This window comes from Mangifera indica, chromosome 14 (assembly GCF_011075055.1).
Source record: "Mangifera indica cultivar Alphonso chromosome 14, CATAS_Mindica_2.1, whole genome shotgun sequence".
NCBI classification, from domain to species: Eukaryota; Viridiplantae; Streptophyta; class Magnoliopsida; order Sapindales; family Anacardiaceae; genus Mangifera; species Mangifera indica.
Genome location: NC_058150.1, coordinates 14,087,458 through 14,108,644, shown reverse-complemented (window position 1 = coordinate 14,108,644; position 21,187 = coordinate 14,087,458). Strand labels below are relative to the sequence as shown.

General features: G+C 35.1%; 2 protein-coding genes and 1 pseudogene across 2 annotated transcripts; 1 reads left to right on the top strand and 2 right to left on the bottom strand.

Moving 5' to 3' along the window:
* Positions 1 to 825: 825 nt before the first annotated feature.
* On the bottom strand, positions 826 to 3,230 carry LOC123196864 (2-alkenal reductase (NADP(+)-dependent)-like). Its single transcript, XM_044611007.1, has 5 exons — positions 2,882 to 3,230; positions 2,391 to 2,571; positions 2,133 to 2,299; positions 1,318 to 1,400; positions 826 to 1,230 (listed from the first exon to the last, which is right to left on the bottom strand). The coding sequence occupies exons 1-5, from the start codon at positions 3,107 to 3,109 to the stop codon at positions 852 to 854; spliced, it is 1,038 nt and encodes a 345-aa protein (XP_044466942.1). The 5' UTR covers positions 3,110 to 3,230; the 3' UTR covers positions 826 to 851.
* A 3,313-nt stretch (positions 3,231 to 6,543) lies between these two features.
* LOC123195993 (2-alkenal reductase (NADP(+)-dependent)-like) lies at positions 6,544 to 8,970 on the bottom strand. Its single transcript, XM_044609872.1, has 5 exons — positions 8,672 to 8,970; positions 8,189 to 8,369; positions 7,931 to 8,097; positions 7,116 to 7,198; positions 6,544 to 7,028 (listed from the first exon to the last, which is right to left on the bottom strand). The coding sequence occupies exons 1-5, from the start codon at positions 8,900 to 8,902 to the stop codon at positions 6,650 to 6,652; spliced, it is 1,041 nt and encodes a 346-aa protein (XP_044465807.1). The 5' UTR covers positions 8,903 to 8,970; the 3' UTR covers positions 6,544 to 6,649.
* A 1,852-nt stretch (positions 8,971 to 10,822) lies between these two features.
* On the top strand, positions 10,823 to 21,155 carry LOC123195690 (annotated as a pseudogene).
* Positions 21,156 to 21,187: the final 32 nt, after the last annotated feature.

The window sequence follows — 21,187 nt, the reverse complement described above, 5'->3', positions numbered from 1 at the left end:
CTTAATTGCTAATTTTAGTGTTATTCAACTGTTTTTGCCTTGTTTTCGTAGGTGAAAATGAAGCCAATAAATGGGTTTGGAGTGGCAAGTGTTTTGGATTCAGCGCATCTTGGCTTAAAGGAAGGTGACTTAAAGTGGGAAATGGCTTCGATTTGGGTATCTTGATAGTGTGCATCTCTCTTTCAACCGTCTCTCTTTCTCTATATTAATGTCTCCTTTCTTCTTGTCAACAATAGTTTCGAAGGAGATATTGATTTAGAGAGAGAGAGATAAAAAAAATGAGCAATAAAGACACTAACAAAATTAGAGTAATAAAAAATAAAACCTTATAAAAGAAAATGTAAATTTTCAAAACTCTGAGTAAAAAAAATTATTAATTTTTAAAACTAATAAGAAAAACAAAATAAATTTTTTTTTTAATATTATTAGTTAAATGATAATTATACCTTTAAAACTAATGAATTTTCTTAACTTTAACAGTTTTTAGATTTTTTAAATTTAACGAATAGAAGTTTGACAATAAACTAAACCTAAGGTGAGAATTAGTCTTTTGCCTATAAAGTAATTTCAAACTTCAAACTTAATTAATCACGATTATAAAAAACAAAACAACAATTAATTCTGATTAAGATTTGTTTATTCCAAGTGTGTTTTGTAATTTTTGTGTAAATAAATTTAGAGAACAAATATAATTTAAGGATTTTGTTTGATCTACGGAAAAAACAAAATTCAATCCCTTAAAAAAAAAAAAAAAAAAGGTAATAGTTGATACTTTATCCCAATTATTTCATTATTTAAAACACAATTCGGTACAGAAGCGGCAATTCACACAAGATAAAGAAACTGCAGGATCATTCCCGAGCAACTACAACTACTTGTTTTCCAACATTGCGTCCACTGAATAGGCCTACAAGAGCTGTAGGAGCATTTTCAAGACCTTCTGCAATGTCTTCAAGATAAACAATCTTCCCTTCTCGGATCAAAGGCAGCACAGCCTCCAGAAACTCGGAATACTGAGTAAAGTAATCAAAGACTATGAGTCCCATCATATGAACCCTCTTATAAGCAATGTTCATCAAATTATGTACACTTTCGGGTTGATTCACATTGTACTGTGAGATCATTCCACAAACTACAATTCGACCATGAAGTCTCATGTTCAGAAGCACTGCATCCAACATTTTTCCCCCAACATTTTCGAAGTAAATGTCAATCCCCTCAGGAAAGTGCCTAGAAGAGAAAATAAATTATATGAGTCTCTATGGACCGTTTCCTCTGATCTTGAAATTAACTTCATATATGTGCAATGAAAGTTACCTTTTCAAAGCTGCATCCAAGTCATGCTCCTCTTTATAGTTGAATGCATCATCAAATCCCAACTTGTTCTTCAAAATTTCAACCTGATGACATGTTGCAGGAGAAAAAATTTGAGAAAAAATTATCAACTCTTTACCTAAAACATTAACAAATTTGACAGTATGTAAAATTAATAAAACAAACAATCAAACTCAACAGTAAAAAAAAAGTACATGTGCGATATATCTTGGTTCACCCAAAAGATTAAATCATTCAATATTATTTCAATATTTTTTTACATCTCATATTATAATAAATATATTTGTTAATAAATTATTGTATCACTCATATGAGAGAATAATATTTTTATATGATAGGATTATTACCTTTATAACAAACTCTATTCCTAAGAAAAATAGTAAAGTGGCTCAACCCATTCATAGGCTCAGGGGAGCTGCCCTTGCACACCAACCCACTCACTGGAGAGTGAGGCTGCCGTCCACTGGTCGGGCAACAGGATCTCGTATGCGTCAATGTAGTGCCTTCTGGATGAAATGGACCTCATTTTCAACAAAACATAAGCACTTTGAAAAACTTGAAGAGTCTTCAATGAGAAAGACAAGCATGACCAGAAACTTAAGGTTATACGATTGACTTGTCAAATTAGCTAAACTACCATCCAGGGATCAAATTAACATACATAATCTTTGACAAATTCCACTGTAAATTAGAATTGCGAGCTTAAATTCAAATTAATAAACTGAATTACCAGTTTACTCTTCAAGTAAACAATCATAAAGAGAATGAAGTATTGTGTTTGTGACAATTTGGCTCACCTTTTCTTTACTTCCAGCACTTCCAACAACATAGCAACCCATTGATTTTGCAAATTGCCCAACAAGCTGACCAACTGCACCTGATGCCGCTGATATGTAGACATATTCTCCTTTCTTAGGAGCACAAACTTCATAGAAGCCTGCCCAAGCAGTAAGGCCAGGCATACCTTTAAACGAGAATTTGGAATTTTTCATCTTTAAACTAGAATCAAATTTTACAGTGAATACGTTCCAGTAAACATAAACAGAAGAACTCACCGAGAATTCCAGTATAGTAGGACAAGGGAACATCAGTGTGCTGGATTTTGAAGAGGCTTTCTCCAGGATTCTTAATCAAACTGTATTCTTCCCATCCAACAGTTCCCCAAACCAGGTCCCCTTTCTTAAATTCTGGATGCCCTGAGTCCACAACTTTAGCCACTCCAAACCCTTCCAGTGGCTGCATGCATTAAATTAAATGCGTCAGAAAGGTTGCAAACTGTTGAATATTGCTGACCCGATTTATGTATAGGGTTACTTGAATTCAAGAAGTACAGATTTCTAAAGGTGGTGGTAGCAGAGTGATTAGGCTGATAGTCCTAACGCCTGCATCCCATTTGAGATCAGCCTAATCCTCAACTATTACCACAAATCTCTTTGAAAATTCACTTTTCGAATATGTACTTCTTGACTTAAGTTAACCCCTTACAGGATTTGGGTTACCACTATACTAAATATACGTCAAGTATATGTTTTGATAAGATACTTACAGAACCAGGCTTGAAAGACACGTAGTGAGGATAGTTACTGTTTATTCTGAATCTCATCCGAGGGTCACAAGACAAGTAAAGATTCTTGACAACAACAGCATTTGAACCTTCCACTTTCAATGATATGGAACTAGTTTTCACCACCATGTCTGATTCTTTTGGAAACCCTTCAACGAAGTTCTTGAATAGGACTTGCTTGTTGCTTACAACTTCACCACCACTTGCCATTATTGGCTGCCTTTATGCAATCTTAGAGTATAATTTCTTTTGCTGCATGAGTTGGGATTATATATAGTCTGCTTGATGGCTGGTCTTTTCTTTTATCGTATGTGTTTTTTATTTGTATTGTGTTTAGAATATTATAATCAAGTGAATGATTCGCCTGTAAAGAGTGGATTTAAATGTTATGAGTTCATCACTGACGATTCATTTGGCCTGTAAAGAGTGGATTTAATCAAGTGAAAAAATTATTAGAATTTGTTTGAAAAATTAATAGATTGGTTGGAAACTAGTTTTTTCAAACTTAACAGATGGAAACGCTATGTCATCAAACGCTATGTCATTTGGCCTAACTAAATTCAAGAAATATAAAATGATTGTATAGTAGTGACCTTTCCTTCACAATAAAAACTTTAAAATCCTTCAATCCTAAATGACATTTTGTACTGACACAAAAGCTCATATCCAAAATATTTAAAAAACAAAAAACAAAATTCAAGCAAAAATAAAAAATGAAATCCAGGTGCGTAAGAAGATCTTTATTTATTGTTTTTTTTTCTAGTTTAAATGGATAGATTGTTGTATTGTTAGAAATAAAAATAAGAATTCAAGATTTTAACAAAGTGACGAAATTTCCAAAAGTTTGACTTCGGGAGGGGGCTCAGTGCAAGATTTAAAACTATGGAGATTTAGAATTTTCAATAGCATTTTCAAAGGTGTAGGTGAAAAATGTAGCAGTCAAATATTCTCATGAAGTTAAGCGTTTCCACTAAACTTTCTAGCGGGAATGTTAACTTTGATTCAGGGGCTAAGTGGAATGTTTTAAACTATAAAGGGTTTATAAAAGCAAAAAATTTTCGCTAAAAAGTTTAGTGAGAACGCTAAACTTTGTACAAAATTTTGGGCCCCCTGTCTTTTAAAAATTACAATATACCTATTCCAATGTTTGAATTCAGGGAGTTTGGCCTTTTCAAACCCAAGCCCATAAAAAATATCAAGCTCAAGCTTCGAGCTTGAGCATTCAGGCCTCATATCATTTGTCCAGGCTCTTTAGAGCCTATTTTGAGCTCATTCCGTAACTTTAACAACTTACAAAAACACCTCATGTTTAAAAAACCTAACAAATACAACCCAACCCACAATGAATTTTTGGGCTTTGACAGGCCTTGGGTTTGAACAACCTCTGTTCAATCCCAAACCTGAAAACTTGATGGACAAGTTTTTTTGTCTGAGCTTGCCAGAAAACCAAATTTTGTTTGATCCAAAACAGAATTTTTCTGGGCTGGACAATTGGGCTCTGAACTTGCCAGACTTAATTGACAAGCCTAGTTTAAATATAAAAGATAATTGATATATTATGGGATTTTATTGTGATTTTTCTTGAAATCCTAAATTTAGCCACTTAGCTTACATGATTTTCACATAAACCCCATATCAAACTTACTAATGCTATCAAGAAAAGTTATAGACCCCCCTAGATTTTATATCAATCAATTTAACCCCCATGTTTTAACTTTAGCGGATAGGTCAACTTTTTTAGCATGAAATCTCCTATTTAGATCTATAGTTAAATTCAATAAAGGTTTTTGGGTCGATTAGTAATTTTAGGATAAAACAAGTTTGATAGGTTTTGAAGACAAAATCTTTTTAACTTCTAGTGAGGCAACATAATAGATGGATATGTATACATATACCTAGGGATGGCAAAGAAGAGTGTCCTCCTCTCCCTTCCCATTATGAGAATGGTAAGGATTATTCATCTCTTTCCTACAAAGAAAATCCCTTTCCCATCATCTTTCCATTCTTGCGAGAAAAAAAAATTTTCTCGTATCCTCTAAACACAATATAAATATATTAAATAATAAAATTAAAATCATCTATTATTTTAAATATTAGAAATATCATATATTAAGTATCTTATTATTTTTAAACAAAAACATAAATAATATAAAACTATTAAAATGTGTTAGTATTTTAAGCAAATATATTAATATAAAAAGGCAAGGATGAGGATGGAGATAGAGGCGAGGCAGTGAGAGGACACATAAATCTCCATTTTTGATCTATCACTGATTACGGAGATTTTTTAATCTCCATCCCCTTTTTCCTTCCGTTTCTATCAAAAAATCTCTTCTTTATTAAGGTCAAAGAGAGTCAAAGGCCTAAATTTAGATCAAATTTGTTATCTCTACATATACCTCACAAATAATCCACCTTCGACCACCAACATTTTATATTGATGTAAATCCCGCATTGCTTGTAGACAACTTCTACATTTCTGCATCAGAATGTCACATACACGTAGACTCAGCCACAGACAGATGAATTAAGGAGGGCTCATACATACGTACATACATAGATAACTTACAGTCAAAGATCATTGATTGAAGAGAGTGGAAAGGATTGAATTTCAACTTCCAATTTAAGAGACATGCCGAGTAATGATGATGTAGTACGAAACAGGCTGGTAATTGTGCGACACTATGCCTCAGGCTTCCCTGATTAATCTGATTGTGCTTTAATTTCAGCCCAATGATACTGAAGTTACCAGAAAATCGTTTAAGGGTTGTTCTTCTTATGAAGATTCTTTACTTGTCCTGTGATCCGTATATGCTTCTTCGAATGAGCGATTTCCAAGATGCTAAATTTGCTTCCTACACTCTTGGCACTGTAAGTACTCCTTTCTTACGTCTTAATTCCTAATTTTAGTGTTATTCAACTGTTTTTGCCTTGTTTTCATGGGTGAAAATGAAGCCAATAAATGGGTTTGGAGTGGCAAGTGTTTTGGATTCAGCGCATCTTGGCTTAAAGGAAGGTGCCTTAGAGTGGGGAATGGCTTCGATTAGGGTATCTTGATAGTGTGCAGATCTGAATCTCTCTTTCAACACTCTCTCTTCCTCTAGATCATCATCTCCTTCTTTTCTGCCAACAATAACTTCAAAAGAAATACCGATTTAAAGAGAGAGTGCTAAAGAAAATGAGCAACAGAAACACTAACAAAGTTAGAAGAATAAAAAATAAAACCTTATAAGGGAAAAGATAAGTTTTCAAAATTTTGGGTAGGAAAAATTATTAATTTTTAAAACTAAGAAGAGAAACAAAATATTTTTTTTTTTAATATTATTAGTTAAATGATAATTATATCTTTAAAACTAATGAATTTTTTTAACTTTAACAGTATTTAGACTTTTTAAATTTAACAAGTGAAAATTCGATAATAGACTAAACCTGAGGTGAGAATTAGTCTTTTGCCTATAAAGTAATTTCAAACTTCAAACTTAATTAATCGCTATTATAAAAAACAAAGCAACAAATTAATTATGATTGAGATTTGTTTATTCCAAGTGTGTTTTGTAGTTTTTGTGTAAATAAATTTAGAGAAGGAATATAATTTAAGGATTTTGTTTGATCTATGGAAAAAACAAAATTCAATCCCTTAAAAATAAAAAAGAAAAAGAAATAGTTGATACTTTATCCCTATTATTTCATTATTTGAAACATAATTCAGTACAAAAGTGGCAATTCACACAAGATAAAGAAACTGCAGGATCATTCCCGAGCAACTACTACTACTTGTTTTCCAACATTGCGTCCACTGAATAGGCCTACAAGAGCAGCAGGAGCATTTTCAAGACCTTCTGCAATGTCTTCAAGATAAACAATCTTCCCTTCTCGGATCAAAGGCAGCACAGCCTCCAGAAACTCGGAATACTGAGGAAAGTAATCAAAGACTATGAGTCCCATCATATGAACCCTCTTATAAGCAATGTTCATCAAATTATGAACACCTTCAGGTTGATTCAGATTGTATTGTGAGATCATTCCGCAAACTACAATTCGACCATGAAGTCTCATGTTCAGAAGCACTGCATCCAACATTTTTCCCCCAACGTTTTCGAAGTAAATGTCAATCCCCTCAGGAAAGTGCCTAGAAGAGAAAATAAATTATGTAAGTCTCTATGGACCATTTCCTCTGATCTTCAAATTAACTTCATATGTGTGCAATGAATGTTACCTTTTCAAAGCTGCATCCAAGTCATGCTCCTCCTTATAGTTGAATGCATCATCAAATCCCAACTTGTTCTTCAAAATTTCAACCTGATGACGTGTTGCAGGAGAAAAAATTGAGAATAACTTACCAGCTCGATCCTACCTAAAATATGAACAAACTAGAGGGTGTATGTAAATTCAATAAACAAACAATCAGATTCAATAGCAAAGACAAAGAACATATGCGATTTGTCTTGGTTCACTCAAAAGATTGGATCATTCAATATTATTTCAATATCTTTTTACATCTCATATTACAATAAATATATTTGCTAATGAATTAGTATATCCTCGTACAAAAGAATAATGTTTTTATATAATAGGATTATTATCCTTATAACAAACTCTTCCTAAGAAAAACCATAAAGTGGCTCAACCCATTCATAGGCTCAGGGAAGCTACCCTTGCACCCCAACCCACTCACCGGAGAGTGAGACTGCCGTCCACTGGTCGGACAACAGGATCTCGTATGCATCAATGTAGTGCCTTCTGGATGAAATGGACCTCATTTTCAACAAAACATGAGCACTTTGAAAACCTTGAAGAGTCTTCGATGAGAAAGACAAGCATGACCAGAAACTTCAGGTTATACGATTGACTTGTCAAATTAGCAAAATTACCATCCAGGGATCAAATTAACATACATAATCTTTGACAAATTCCACTGTAAATTAGAATTGCGAGCTTAAATTCAAATCAATAAACTGAATTACCAGTTTACTCTTCAAGTAAACAATCATAAAGAGAATGAAGTATTGTGTTTGTGACAATTTGGCTCACCTTTTCTTTACTTCCAGCACTTCCAACAACATAGCAACCAATTAATTTTGCAAATTGCCCAACAAGCTGGCCAACTGCACCTGATGCCGCTGATATGTAGACACATTCTCCTTTCTTAGGAGCACAAACTTCATAGAGGCCTGCCCAAGCGGTAAGGCCAGGCATACCTATAACCGAGAATTTGGGAATTCTCATCTTTAAACAGGAATTAAAGTGTATATTCAACACATTACAGTAAACATAAACATAAGAACTCACCGAGAATTCCAGTATAGTAGGACAAGGGAACATCAGTGTGATGGATTTTGAAGAGGCTTTCTGCAGGATTCTTAATCACACTGTATTCTTCCCATCCAACAGTTCCCCAAACCAAGTCCCCTTTCTTAAATTCTGGATGCCCTGAATCCACAACTTTGGCTACTCCAAACCCTTCCAGTGGCTTCATGCATTAACTTAAATGTATCAGAAAGGTTGCAAACTGTTCGAAAGTGGTGCTTCGAATTTTGTAAGAAGTTACTCAAATCCAAGAAGTGCGGATTTCGAAAGATGAATTTTCATGGAGATCTATGAGATTGGACTAATCCCTCTACTAGACAACTAGAGCCACAAATCTCCTTGAACTTTCGAATTCGTATTTCTTGACTTCGGATAACCCCTCACAGGATTCAAGTCACTTTTACACAACAAGTTCAATATTAAAACTGAATATGTATCAAGTATATGTTTTGATATGATACTCACAGAACCGGGCTTGAAAGACACGAAGCCAGGATCTTTACCCTTCATCATGTGGTGCCTCATGCGAGGGTCACAAGATAAGTAAAGATTCTTGACAACAACTGCATTTGAACCTTCCACTTTCAATGATATGGAACTTGTTTTCACCACCATGTCTGATTCTTTTGGAAACCCTTCAACGAAGTTCTTGAATAGGACTTGCTTGTTGCTTATAACTTCACCACCACTTGCCATTGTTGGCTGCCTTTATGCTTTCTTAGAGTACAATTTCTTTTGCTGGATGAGTTGGGTTTATGTTATATATAGTTACTTGATAGCTGCTTTTTCTTTTTTTTTTTTTTATCGTATTTGTTTTTGCTTCGTATTGTGTTTAAAATATTATGATCAAGTGAATGATTCGCCTATAAAAAATGGAATTGAATGTTATGAGTCATCACTGACGATTATTTAATATCCTCTTCCTGTCATTGTGGACCTTAACTATACTTCAAATAATTTGTAGCCCCTATCTTTTAATTGTAAATTGTAAATACACCCTATGCCAAAGTTTTGTTAGAGTTGTCAATCAAACCTATTAAATTGGGTCTAGCTTATTCAAACCAAGGCTTGTAAAAAACGTTTCGGCCTAGGCTTCGGGCCTACCCATTCGAGCCTCAATTTTTTTTGTTTAAGCTTATTAATTAAACTGTTTTGGGCCTATTTTTGGCCTTGTTATATAACTTTAAAATCCTATAAAAACACCCTACAATCCCCTACAAGTTTAAAAACCTTATAAATACACCTCCACTCACAATGAATTTTTGGACCCTAATAGGCCTTGGGATTGAACAACTTCTATTTAAACTCAAGCCCAATAATTTAATAAACAATTTTTTTTGTCCAGGCTTACCCAAAACCTAAATTTTGTTTTATCCGAAACAAAATTTTGAGTCAAACAATTGATCCTTAAGCATGCATAACCCAACTAATAGGTCTAGTTTGAATATAGAGTACATTTGATATACATTAAGTTATGGGGTTTTATTATAATTTTTCTAGATGGTCCTAAATTTTGACTCTTAACTTATAAAATTTTCACAGAAACCCCATATTAAGCTTACTAATGCTATAAAGAAAATTAACTAAACTCTCTAGCTTTTATACCTATCAATTCAACCCCCATATTTTAAGTTTGACAAATACATCAACCTTTTTAGCATGAAATCTCTGGTCTAGGGTTAAAGCCAATAAAATATATTTGGGTGTAATATAATTTTAGGATAAAACAAAGGCCAAAGGACTTATTCCCACCTAAAGTATGTTGTTATCCCAAATGCCCATCCATTAATTTTGAAAAACTCATTTACCTATTCATAGACAGTTAAGTATATTAGTTTTAAGGGTAAAATCGTCATTTCATTTATAATATTAAAAATAAATTAAAATTTTATCTATTTTTCTCATCTAAACTCTAAAACCTAACAATTTCTCTCATACCAAATTTTAAAAAATAACATGTCCCCCCAAGGGTTTAGTTTTCAATTCTCAATAACGTCACCAGCAACCTCTCTCTCCCAACCCTTCCTTTTCCTCCAATGATGTCTCTCTCGACATCTCTCTCTCCTTTGACTAACTAGTCAAGCTGGAAAGATGAAGACAAGGGATCTTATCTTTGTCTGAAAAGACAATCGTCTTCTTCTAAGAAGACGAAGAGCTTTATTTTTCTGACGAAATTCTTCGTCTTTTTGGCTTGAATAACTAGTTGAAGAAGAGAGAGATACCAAGAGAAATACCATTGAAGCGTCAAGAGGGAGAGACTACCAGTGATGGTGTCGAAGATGTTGTCGAAAATTAAAAACTAACTCTGAGAGAAAAATAAAATAAAATAAAATTTGAAGAAGTTAGGAGTTTGTTAACTTTAACCATTCATAAGGAGGAGGTAAATGGATTTTTCAAAGTTAAAAGGACGAGAATTCGGTAAGCAGCATACTTTTGAGTGGGACCTTTCCCCTAAAACAAACTTGACATGTTCTGAAGACAAAATGTTTTTAACTTCTAGTGAGGCAGTGTATACATATACCTCACAGATGGTCCACCTTCAACCGCCAACATTTTATATTCATGTAAAACCAGCATTGCGTGTAGACAACTACATTTCTGCATCAGAATGCCACATACACTTAGACTCAGCCACAGAGAGACACCAGCTTCTCAGGCAAATCAATCAAGGATGACTCATACATACATACATACTTTAACTTCCAGTCAAAGAGCATTAATTGAAGAGAGAGGAAAGGATTGAGTTTGAAATGAAGAGACATGCCGAGTAATGATGTTGTGGTTCGAAACAGGCAGGTGATTTTGCGAGACTATGTCTCAGGTTTCCCTGATGAATCTGCTTTGTGCTTTAATTTCAGCCCAATGAGATTGAAGTTACCAGAAAATCGTAAAGGGATTGTTCTTGTGAAGATTCTTTACTTGTCTTGCGATCCTTATATGCGTCTCCGAATGAGCAATTTCCAAGACGCTGAGTTTGCTTCCTGTACTCCTGGCACTGTAAGCACACCTTAATTTCTTATTCATTCCTAAATTTAATATATTCAACTGTTTTTGCCTTGTTTTTATGGGTGAAAAATGAAGCCAATAAATGGGTTTGGAGTGGCAAGAGTGTTCGATTCAGCGCATCTTGGCTTCAGGGAAGGTGACTTGGTGTGGGGAAGAGTACAGCATCATAACAACACCAGAAAGACTCTTCAAAATCCAGTACACAGATGTGCCACTTTCTTACTATACTGGGGTTCTAGGAAAGTTCTATTTGTCTAATCCTTAACAATTTTACGTCAAGCTGAAGCTGGTCACCTCGTGTTAATCAAATAGTGGCATTGATGATTGTTTTGTAGGTATGCCCGGTTTGACTGCCTATGTTGGTTTGTTCGAAATTTGTTCTCCGAAATCTGGAGAATTTATCTTCATTTCAGCGGCAGCTGGGCAGCTTGCTGGGCAATTCGCCAAATTTATGGGTTGTTACGTTGTTGGAAGCTGTGGAACCAGGGAAAACGTAAGAATTAACCCAATTTCACCACTTTGTCCTCTCTTTATAAACCTTATTATCTTTTTAATCCTATCGAATTATCACATTTTTTTCTATTAATGAGAATGGATTTTGTTTAAACTTTTAAAATTTTAATTGAAATAATTGTACTTTCTAATTTTCCTATTGAAGAAACTAGACTTTAACTATTCGTTATTGAATATACCAAACTAATTGTATTGCTTCCAAAATAAAACAAACAAAGCTAATTGTGTATATCCAATACCTTTAATAAAACATATTGAATTTTTAATTTCTTTTATAAGAAAATTGTAAAGTTTAGTTCCTTTAATAGAAAAATATGAGAATTCAGTAGGAAAATATAAGAGCTCAATCTCTTCAATTTGAAAAAAAAAAAAAAAGTTTGGTACCTTCAAGGTTGTCTACAAGTCAGGCTCCTCTTTGTAATTGAAAGCATCGTCCAACCCAAACCTATTCTTCAATAGTTCAACCTATTCATAAGAAGATAATACTTCATGTATAAATAATTGAATATTAATAAGTATAAATAAACTCATGTGTTATCATGTAATTTAATAATTTTGAATTATAAATAAAATAAAAAAACCTGCAAGTCTGGAAAACTGGATTCAAAATAGTCAAAACGAAATCATTTTGACCAATACACATCAAAATGATATAATTTTAGTCATTTAAAATATTAAATCAAGTCAAGCTCGAACTTAACTCTCTTCAAGTCAAAGTCAATTTGTGGAGAGCTTGACTATTTCAGACTAAGTCAAATTTGAGTTGGCTCAAGCTTGAATTTGATTTAATTGGAATCTAACCCAAAATGTAGATAATGTGTGCATTTTATGTTGAGACAAAGATTTTTTTTGGATAGATGTGTGGATTGTGTTATGCTTGTATGTAATGTGCAAAATTTTCATTGAGACAAGTAAATTTTTATTCTTCTAAATACTTATAACTAGTAAACTAAAATATTGTAGTTATCCTTAATAGAGAGAAACAACAATATTTGTATATATTAAACTATCATATTTTTCTATTAAAATTACTGAACTTTTCGATTAAGTATTGAAATGATCAAACTTTTATTAATTTATTACACAAAAAAGAGTTTAACCTCCAACACTTTTAAGAATTAATTATATAGATTTACACATCAAGGCAATGAATTTCACAAGAAGGCAAGGAGAAAACTACAATGCTAGCAATCAAGTTCACATGCTTGAATTATTCTGTGTTAGACCAGGGACTAATGTTTTCACACTCAGATCAAGTTTTTACCTGGGCAAAAGGCCAGTCCAAATAACCTAACAAAATTGTGGCTTGATGGTATGGTGTTAGGCTGCGAGCCCTTGCAATGCAAAATTTTATAAAACAAAATGTTGACATCAGCATGACATCCAACATCAATACGATGGTTTGATAGGATTGACCCAATAGTTAAAGTGTGATTCGACTATCTTTTCGTCCGATTCAACCTTGGTTGAATCCAATCAGATGGTTGAAGTACATTTAAAAATCAACTCATATTGGACTAACCATCAGATCTCAATCTAACCAGTGTGACCAATCGGTTTAATCCAAGTTTTGAAACAATGTATTGGACGAGAAAACAAAGTTTGTGGATGACAAGTGAAAAAAAAAAAATTCAAGTAGCTCAATTAACTGATGGGATATATATATTATTATTTGCATGGGTGTCTCATTAATTATATTAATTTTCTACATAATTCTTCTCATATTTCATCATGTATTATTGTCAATTTGATAAAGATTCCATATTTGTAGTATATTGTTTTTCCTGTAAATCTTTATTTCAAGTTTAGGAAAGCCATACATGTCATCAACAGTAGTAGCACATTGTGTTAGAGGTGGGGTTCTTTTAAAGAACCTCTACTTGTCTTGTGATCCTTACATGAGAGCAAGAATGAAGAAAATTGAAAGGCATTATGTTGAGCCCTTCAAGATTGGAATGGTAATTAAGTGATTCATACATATTTGAAACTTTTTTAAAATGTTTATATGACTCTAATAAATGATAATATTGAATATGAATACAACCTTTGGGTGGATATGGAGTGGCTGAGGTTTTGGATTCTAAGCATCTAAACTTCAAGAAAGGAGATTTGGTTTGGGGAATGACAAGTTGGGAATGATACAGTCTTATTACAACTCCAACTTTGTTCAAAATCCAACACACAGGTGTTCTTCTTCCCTATTACACTGGAATTCTTGGTAATCTTCATGTTAACTATTTTTTTTTCTCTTTAATTTCTTCATTATGATTGAATGTGTCAGCTAATTTCACACATTTAGGCCTCGTACTGTGACAATTAAAGAACATATTGAGTTGATTGGGAAGAAGAAAATTCTATTGATCTGGTTTTTTTCTCAACCAAAAACACTACCACAGATAACAAGTTAGAAGAATGATAAAATACTGTAATATATATATATATATATATATATATCAATCCGGTCTTAACTACAACAGAAAAGTGAATACATATCTATCAAATGCTTGGCATTCGAGAGGTCAGTACTCTCCTTCAATCATCTCTTTTTTCTCAAATCAGGCCTCTCATAGCTTGCCACATCTCTCCTCAATATCCTGTGGTCCTGCCCTACCTCTTGAGTGACTACCACTTTTGTCTTCCCTTTTGTTGCCATTTGTGATCTTCAATTTTCTGCTTTGTAAGCTGTTAGAGTTAGAGTATATGTAAAAAAACGAAACAGAGCAAGGGCAACCAACTATGGGAAAGCAACTAGAGCAGATATTATAGAGGGCAAGTATCTGAGAGTGACAACCACAAAGCCTCAAAAAAAGGAGCAAGTAACTGTGAACCACTTTCCAACAGTGCAAACAACAGGTATTCAACTAACACAAGAGACCATAGAAAAAAAGGAAGATGATGTGGCAACATGAGTAGGAAAAAGTACAATGTGAAAGGAGTGGATATATGAGCCAAAAGGATGAGAGAGAAAGGAGTGAAGAAAAGTGGGTAGAAAGGAGAGTGTCAACCTCTACAATTGTTGGAGAGGAAAGGCTTAATTTGGACAGCAACTATATTCGGTAAATTGATGCAAGTATCAAGCATGTAAAGACAAAAATAGAAATTGGCTTATTATTTTGTAAAACTCTCTCAAATATTATTAATACAAATATTGCAATATTTACATCATTGTTGGATTCATTTCATAATGTTGCATTTATATTATTCTACTGCATCATCTGTGATGATTGAGTTGGCTTGAGCATTGATCTTGGAGGGGAAACCAGAGAGCAGTCACAGAGGTCTGGAGTGGCCTTCCTAAGAACCTATCAATGTGGTATCAGAGCATGACGAGAATGGAGACCCGTGTGGAAAGGCTGGAGAGGGATGTATCATAAATGAAAGAAGGGATTGAGGAAATGAAACAGGGCATGAGAGAGCTGAAGAACCGATTGGAAAATATGGAGTCAGGTATGAAGACCATTAAACAGTTCTTTAGAGACTTGAGAGAATCAACATTGAAGAAAGAGAGAGTTGATAAAGGGAAAGCTCTAGTGACGTAAAAACCAACTCCTATGTTGAACAAACCGTCGCCTTCTTTTTCCCCACCTACGAGAGCATCGACAGAACCTCTTCTGACTAGAACGAACGAAGTAGGGAGAGGAGAGCTAGGGGATAAAGGAATTGGAAGTATAAATATGAGAGATTTTCAATACCGTCGGCTTGAACTACCATTATTCAACTTAGAAGAGGCACTCGACTAGGTATCCAGGGTTGAACGATACTTTCATGTGAATGGCTTGACAGAGAAGGAACAGCTGATAGCAGTAGGGGTATATATAGAGGGCGACGTTTTACATTGGTTATAGTGGCAAGAGAAAAGACAACCATTTGTTAGATGGGATAAGTTTAAGTCAGAGATACAATGTCGATTTCCTCCACCAGACGAACGAACACTGCACGAGGAGTTGATGTTGATCTGTCAACAAGGCTCCGTTAATGAGTTTTGCAGTCGCGTTGAGTTGCTTTCGACGACAATGGAAGGATTGACTAATGAAAACTCAAGGGTTGTTTTTATGAATGGATTGTTAGAGGAAATTAGAGTGGAGGTGGAGATGTTCCACCCATGTACACTGGAAGAAACCATGGTGAGAGTGTGGCAAGTGGAGAAGAAAAATAAGGCTATTGACGACAAATGGGGGATCCGACCCGCAAGGCCCAACCCAAAGACTTTTAGCAGCTCAACTAGGTTTTCATTCACCTTATTCTCTAGCCCTGCACTTGTAAATTCCAACCCAAAAGCTTATAACATTAATCACTGACCCAGCCACACACCCAGCTCCCAAACCATCAACCAGCCCCATGCCAACCTGACTCGTAATGGCCCAAACACTTCACTCGAAAATAACACAGCCATGAACCACAACCAAACTCATTTGTGTGATTTGCACTCCCAGCCTTCACATTTGCCGACAACCACACCATCCAAAAGTTCTCCTATCACTAACGCATCAACAATGAAGATGGAGAGAGGATTGTGTTTTCGATGTGATGAAAGGTATTCTTCAGGACATTGGTGTCGGTTCAGACAACTTAGGGTGATGATTTCGAGTGAGGAAGGAGCCGAAGGAGGTGACAAAACCAAAGAAGAATAGGAAGTTGGAGCCAAGGAAAGAGTGATGGAAGCTATCTTGAATTCCAACACCGTGGTGGGATCTGACTCTCCTAAAACAATTAAACTAATTGGTCAAATGAAGGGCAAAAATGTGGTGGTCTTAGTGGACAGTGGAGTCACCCATAATTTCATTTCCAAAGGGTTAGTTGAAGAGCTAAAAATTCTAGTTAGCATTGTCATTTTGGGAGACAATCGGAGGGTTACAAGATTAGGAAAATGTAGAGGAGTTAAGCTTACTCTTCAGAAGATTACTTTTAAACAAGATTTTCTCCCTTTTAAATTTGGGGGAGTTGATCTGATCCTGGGAATTGAGTGGTTGAGCACTTCAGGGGAGGTTAAAACCAATTGAAAAATTCAGACGATGAAATTTTGGTGGGAAAGGAAGAGAGTTGAATTCACTGGGAAAGGATCATTGGCAAGGCTAGAGACCTCCTATAAAAGTTTAATTAAAATTGCAAATGATAAGACTGAAGGGTTCTGAATAGAAATGGTGCCGAGAAAAGAAGGGTTGACTTAGTAGAAATAGCAAGTTCACCAGGGTGTAAGAGAGCTGTTGGAGGAATTTAAGCATATGTATCATGAACCACATGGATTGCCACCAAACCTATGACCATACCGATATCTGTATTACCAAAAAACTAAGATAGAGAATATTGTAAAGGAAATGTTAGAGGTTAAGATTATTCGTCTGAGTGTAAGTACATTTTCCAATCCAATTATACTGGTTAGGAAACATGACGATGGATGGAGATTTTCTGTGGATTATCAAACTTTGAATCAGATGACAATCCCTAACAAATTTCCTATTCCAACCATTGACGAGCTCCTCGATAAACTGGTAAAGGTAGAGAGTTTCAGTAAACTAGACTTAAAATCAAGATATCATCAGATCCAAATAAAGGAGGGGGATAAGGAGAAGACTTAAGCTTTTAAGATGCTTAAGGCTGCCATGGTGACTATCCCCGTACTAGCCATACCTGACTTCTCCAAAGAGTTCATAGTAGAAACAGACGCTTTAGGATTCGGATTGGGAGCGATTCTCATGCAAGATGGGAGACTTATTGCCTTTTTGAGTAAAGCTTTGTCACCAAGAAACCAAGGGAAATCTGTCTACAAGAGAGAACTGATGGCGATTGTCATGGCAATTCAGAAATTGAGGCATTACCTTCTTAGAAGGCATTTTAAGATTCGAACCGATCAGAAGAGCTTAAAATATTTAATGGACTAGTGTGTGATAAGTCAAGACCAACAGAAGTGGATTGTAAAGATGCTTGGCTACGACTTCAAAATTATTTACAGACCTGGATATGAAAATAAAGTGGCAGATGCGTTATCCAAGAATCCCAAGTTTTGTGAGCAGGAGCTGCTGGCTATTTTAGCATTGGTTGAAGCAGAAGAAATTCAACAAGAAGTCCAGAGAAGCAACAAGTTACAAAGGTTGATTAAAGAGTTACAAGCTGACCCTAATTCCCACAAAAATTATACACTCCACGACAGTAGCTTATTCTACAAAGGGAGGATGGTTTTGCCTAGTGACTCAAAATTTATGGAGGGCATTTTGGATTTTTTAGAACCTATAAAAGGTTGGCTTCGGTGGTATTTTGGGAAGGTATGAAGAGTGACGTGAAGAGATTCGTTACAGAGTGTGATATATGCCAAAGGATGAAATATGAAGCCACGTTTCCAGGAGGGTTGCTACAACCATTTCCAATACTGGCGAACATTTGGGAAGACTTGTCCATAGACTTTATTGCGGGCTTGCCGAAGGTGAGAAATATGGATACCATTTTAGTCATAGTAGATCGATTATCCAAGTATGTACATTTTATAATAGTACAGCGGCCTTTTACGGCCAAAGACATCGTTGTTGTGTTTATTAAAGAGATAGTTAGACTCCATGGGTGGATCAAGATCGTGTTTTTATGAGTAAGTTTTGGAGAGATCTATTTAAAGCAATGGGGACATCATTAAAATATAGCTTGGCATACCACTCGCAAATTGATGGACAGACTGAAGTTGTGAATTGAAGCTTGGAAACCTATCTTTACTATTTTTGCTTTGATCGACTGAAAAATTGGCCAAAATGGTTAAGCTGGGCTAAATACTGGTACAACACCTCTTTCCACGACTCCACGGGAATGTCACCATTCAAGGTTATCTACGGGAGGGATCCACCACCCCTCTTAAGGTGGACTAAAGAAGAATCAAAGGTGGAAGAGGTCAATGCCATGATCAAAGAGAGAACTGCGATCCTGGAAGAGCTGAAAAGCAATTTGTGCAAAGCCCAAAATTGCATGAAAAGGCAGGCAGATAAGAAGAGAAAAGAGGTAGAGTTCGGCATTGGAGAGTATGTTTTTCTCAAATTACAACCTTATCATTTTCGTTCCCTCATGTCATGCCCGAATGAGAAATTAAGTCCTCGTTTCTATGGGCCCTATGAAATATTAGAAAAAGTAGGACAAGTTGCTTATAGGCTCAAGCTTCCAAAGACAGCCAAGATACACCCCATTTTTCATGTTTCACAACTAAAAAGGCATCTTGGATAGACTGTAACAACCCAACCTTTTCCAGACTATTTAAGTGAAGAAGTAGAGTTGTAACTTATTCTAGAAAGGGTGTTGGCTAGCAGGTATTCTATTACAAGTGAATTGGAGCTACTTATCAAATGGATTGGTCTGTCTAAATGTGAGAATACATGGGAAATGTACACTAAAATCAGCTCACTCTTTCCCCGATTGCACCTTGGGGACAAAGTGCCTCTCGATGGGAGGGGTAATGTTAGAGTTAGAGTATATGTAAGAAAGAGAAACAAAGCAAGAGCAGCTAACTATGGGAAAGCAATTAGAGCAGATGTTATAGAGGGCAAGGATCTGAGAGTGACAACCATAAAGCCTCAAGAAAAAGAGCAAGTAACTGTAACCACTTTCCAACAGTGTAGGCAACAGGTATTCAACTAACACGAGACCATAGAAAAAAAGAAAGATGATGTGGCAACAGGAGTGGGAAAAAGTACAATGTGAAAGAAGTGGATATATGAGCCAAAAGGATGAGAGAGGAAGGAATGGAGGAAAATGGGTAGAAGAGAGAGTGTCAGCCTCCACAATTATCGGAGAGGAAGGGTTTAATCTAGGTAGCAACTATATTCTGTAAATTTTGTTTATTTTGTTGTTGATGTAGGTATCAAGCATGTAAACACAGAAATAGAAATTGACTCATTATTTTGTAAAACTCTCTCAAATATTATTAATACAAATATTGCAATATTTACATCACTGTTGGATTCATTTCATAATGTTGCATTTATATTATTCTACGACACCATCTGTGATGATTGAGTTGGCTTGAGCATTAATCCTGGAGGGGAAACCAGAGAGCAATCACAAAGGTCTGGAGTGGCCTTCCCAGGAACCTATCATAAGCCTCTCCTTCTCCAATTATTTGTCTTGTCTTTGTTTTGCCTTCTTATGGGAAAGATAGGCATGAATCCTAGCAACTTCCCTGACAGCAATATTTGTCAAGGCTTTTGTTAGAACTTTGCAATCAAGCAACACTTCTTCTGTGCCTTGAAATATAATTTTAACAAAATTTGTGGATCCAATTTCCATAGGGCCATTGTTACAAAGTAACCAATTTGATAAGTTTTCTTTGTGATATGAGAAAAGCACCAGATGCTTACTTTCTTATGGTGATACGGTATGAAAAGTCCTAGTACTGTCGAGAATTGTTCGAAAATGAAATGGAGTAAAAGTTGTCAGTCTCCTGTAATTCATTGTTCACATAGGGTTTTGAAGGGTATTGTAGTTTAATGATGGAATTTTTGGTTTTTTGTGTTTTGAGAGAGTTTGTCAGCACATATCTTGCTTTTTCTTCATTTTTATAGATGGCATAAGTTTATCTGATTTTTTGTCAATTCATTGTATGCCTAGTATGACTGCCTATGCTGGATTTTACTATATCTTCTCTCTGAAGAAAGTAGAGTATGTATTCATTTCTGCAGCTTCTAATGCTATTGGTTAGCTAGTTGAGTGGTTTGCAAAGTTGCTTGGTTGATATGTTGTTGGATCACTAGGACCAAAGACAAGATATAAATCTCAGTGGTGTTATATTATCACTGTAAATCTCAGCTCACAACTTATTTCTTAAACAATAAATAATAAGTTTGATCTACTGAAGAATAAATTTGGGTTTGATGAGGCCTTCGACTATAAAAACGAACCTAATCTAGATGCAGCTCTGAAAAGGTCAGTAGAAGCACTACTTGTTGAATCAATATGTTGAAGGTAGAATAGTTGATTGGATTCTTCTATAGAAGCAGCTTTAAGGGTTGAATATTGATATGTTGTCCTTGCAAGCCATTAACAAAATTTTGGTTTTTGTTTATGGTGTTCTAGAGAAAACATCACCTTAATTGCACTTGATTGTCTTTCCATCACCAAAAATGCCCTTTGTCCTGTTTTAGGAACTGGGGAACATGTAAATCATAAGCTTAGTGAATTTTCATCATGTTATAATCTGGTACCAATTGCTCTGCACTATTCAACAGGTACTTTCCTGAAGGCATTGATATATGTTTTGCAAAGTATACGTATAAAAGGGTTCCTAGTTGATTACTACCACCTCTGCTTAGAGTTTCTTGAAACGATTATTCCTCTTACCAAAGAAAGGAAGATTGTATATGCAGAAGACATTGCCAAAGGCCTTAAGCATGCTTCTTCTCTTGTTAGGCACCTTACAGGTCAAAATGTTGGCAAGCAACTGGTTGCAATTGCTTATGAATGAATTATCTAATTTGTTTACATATTCTTACTATT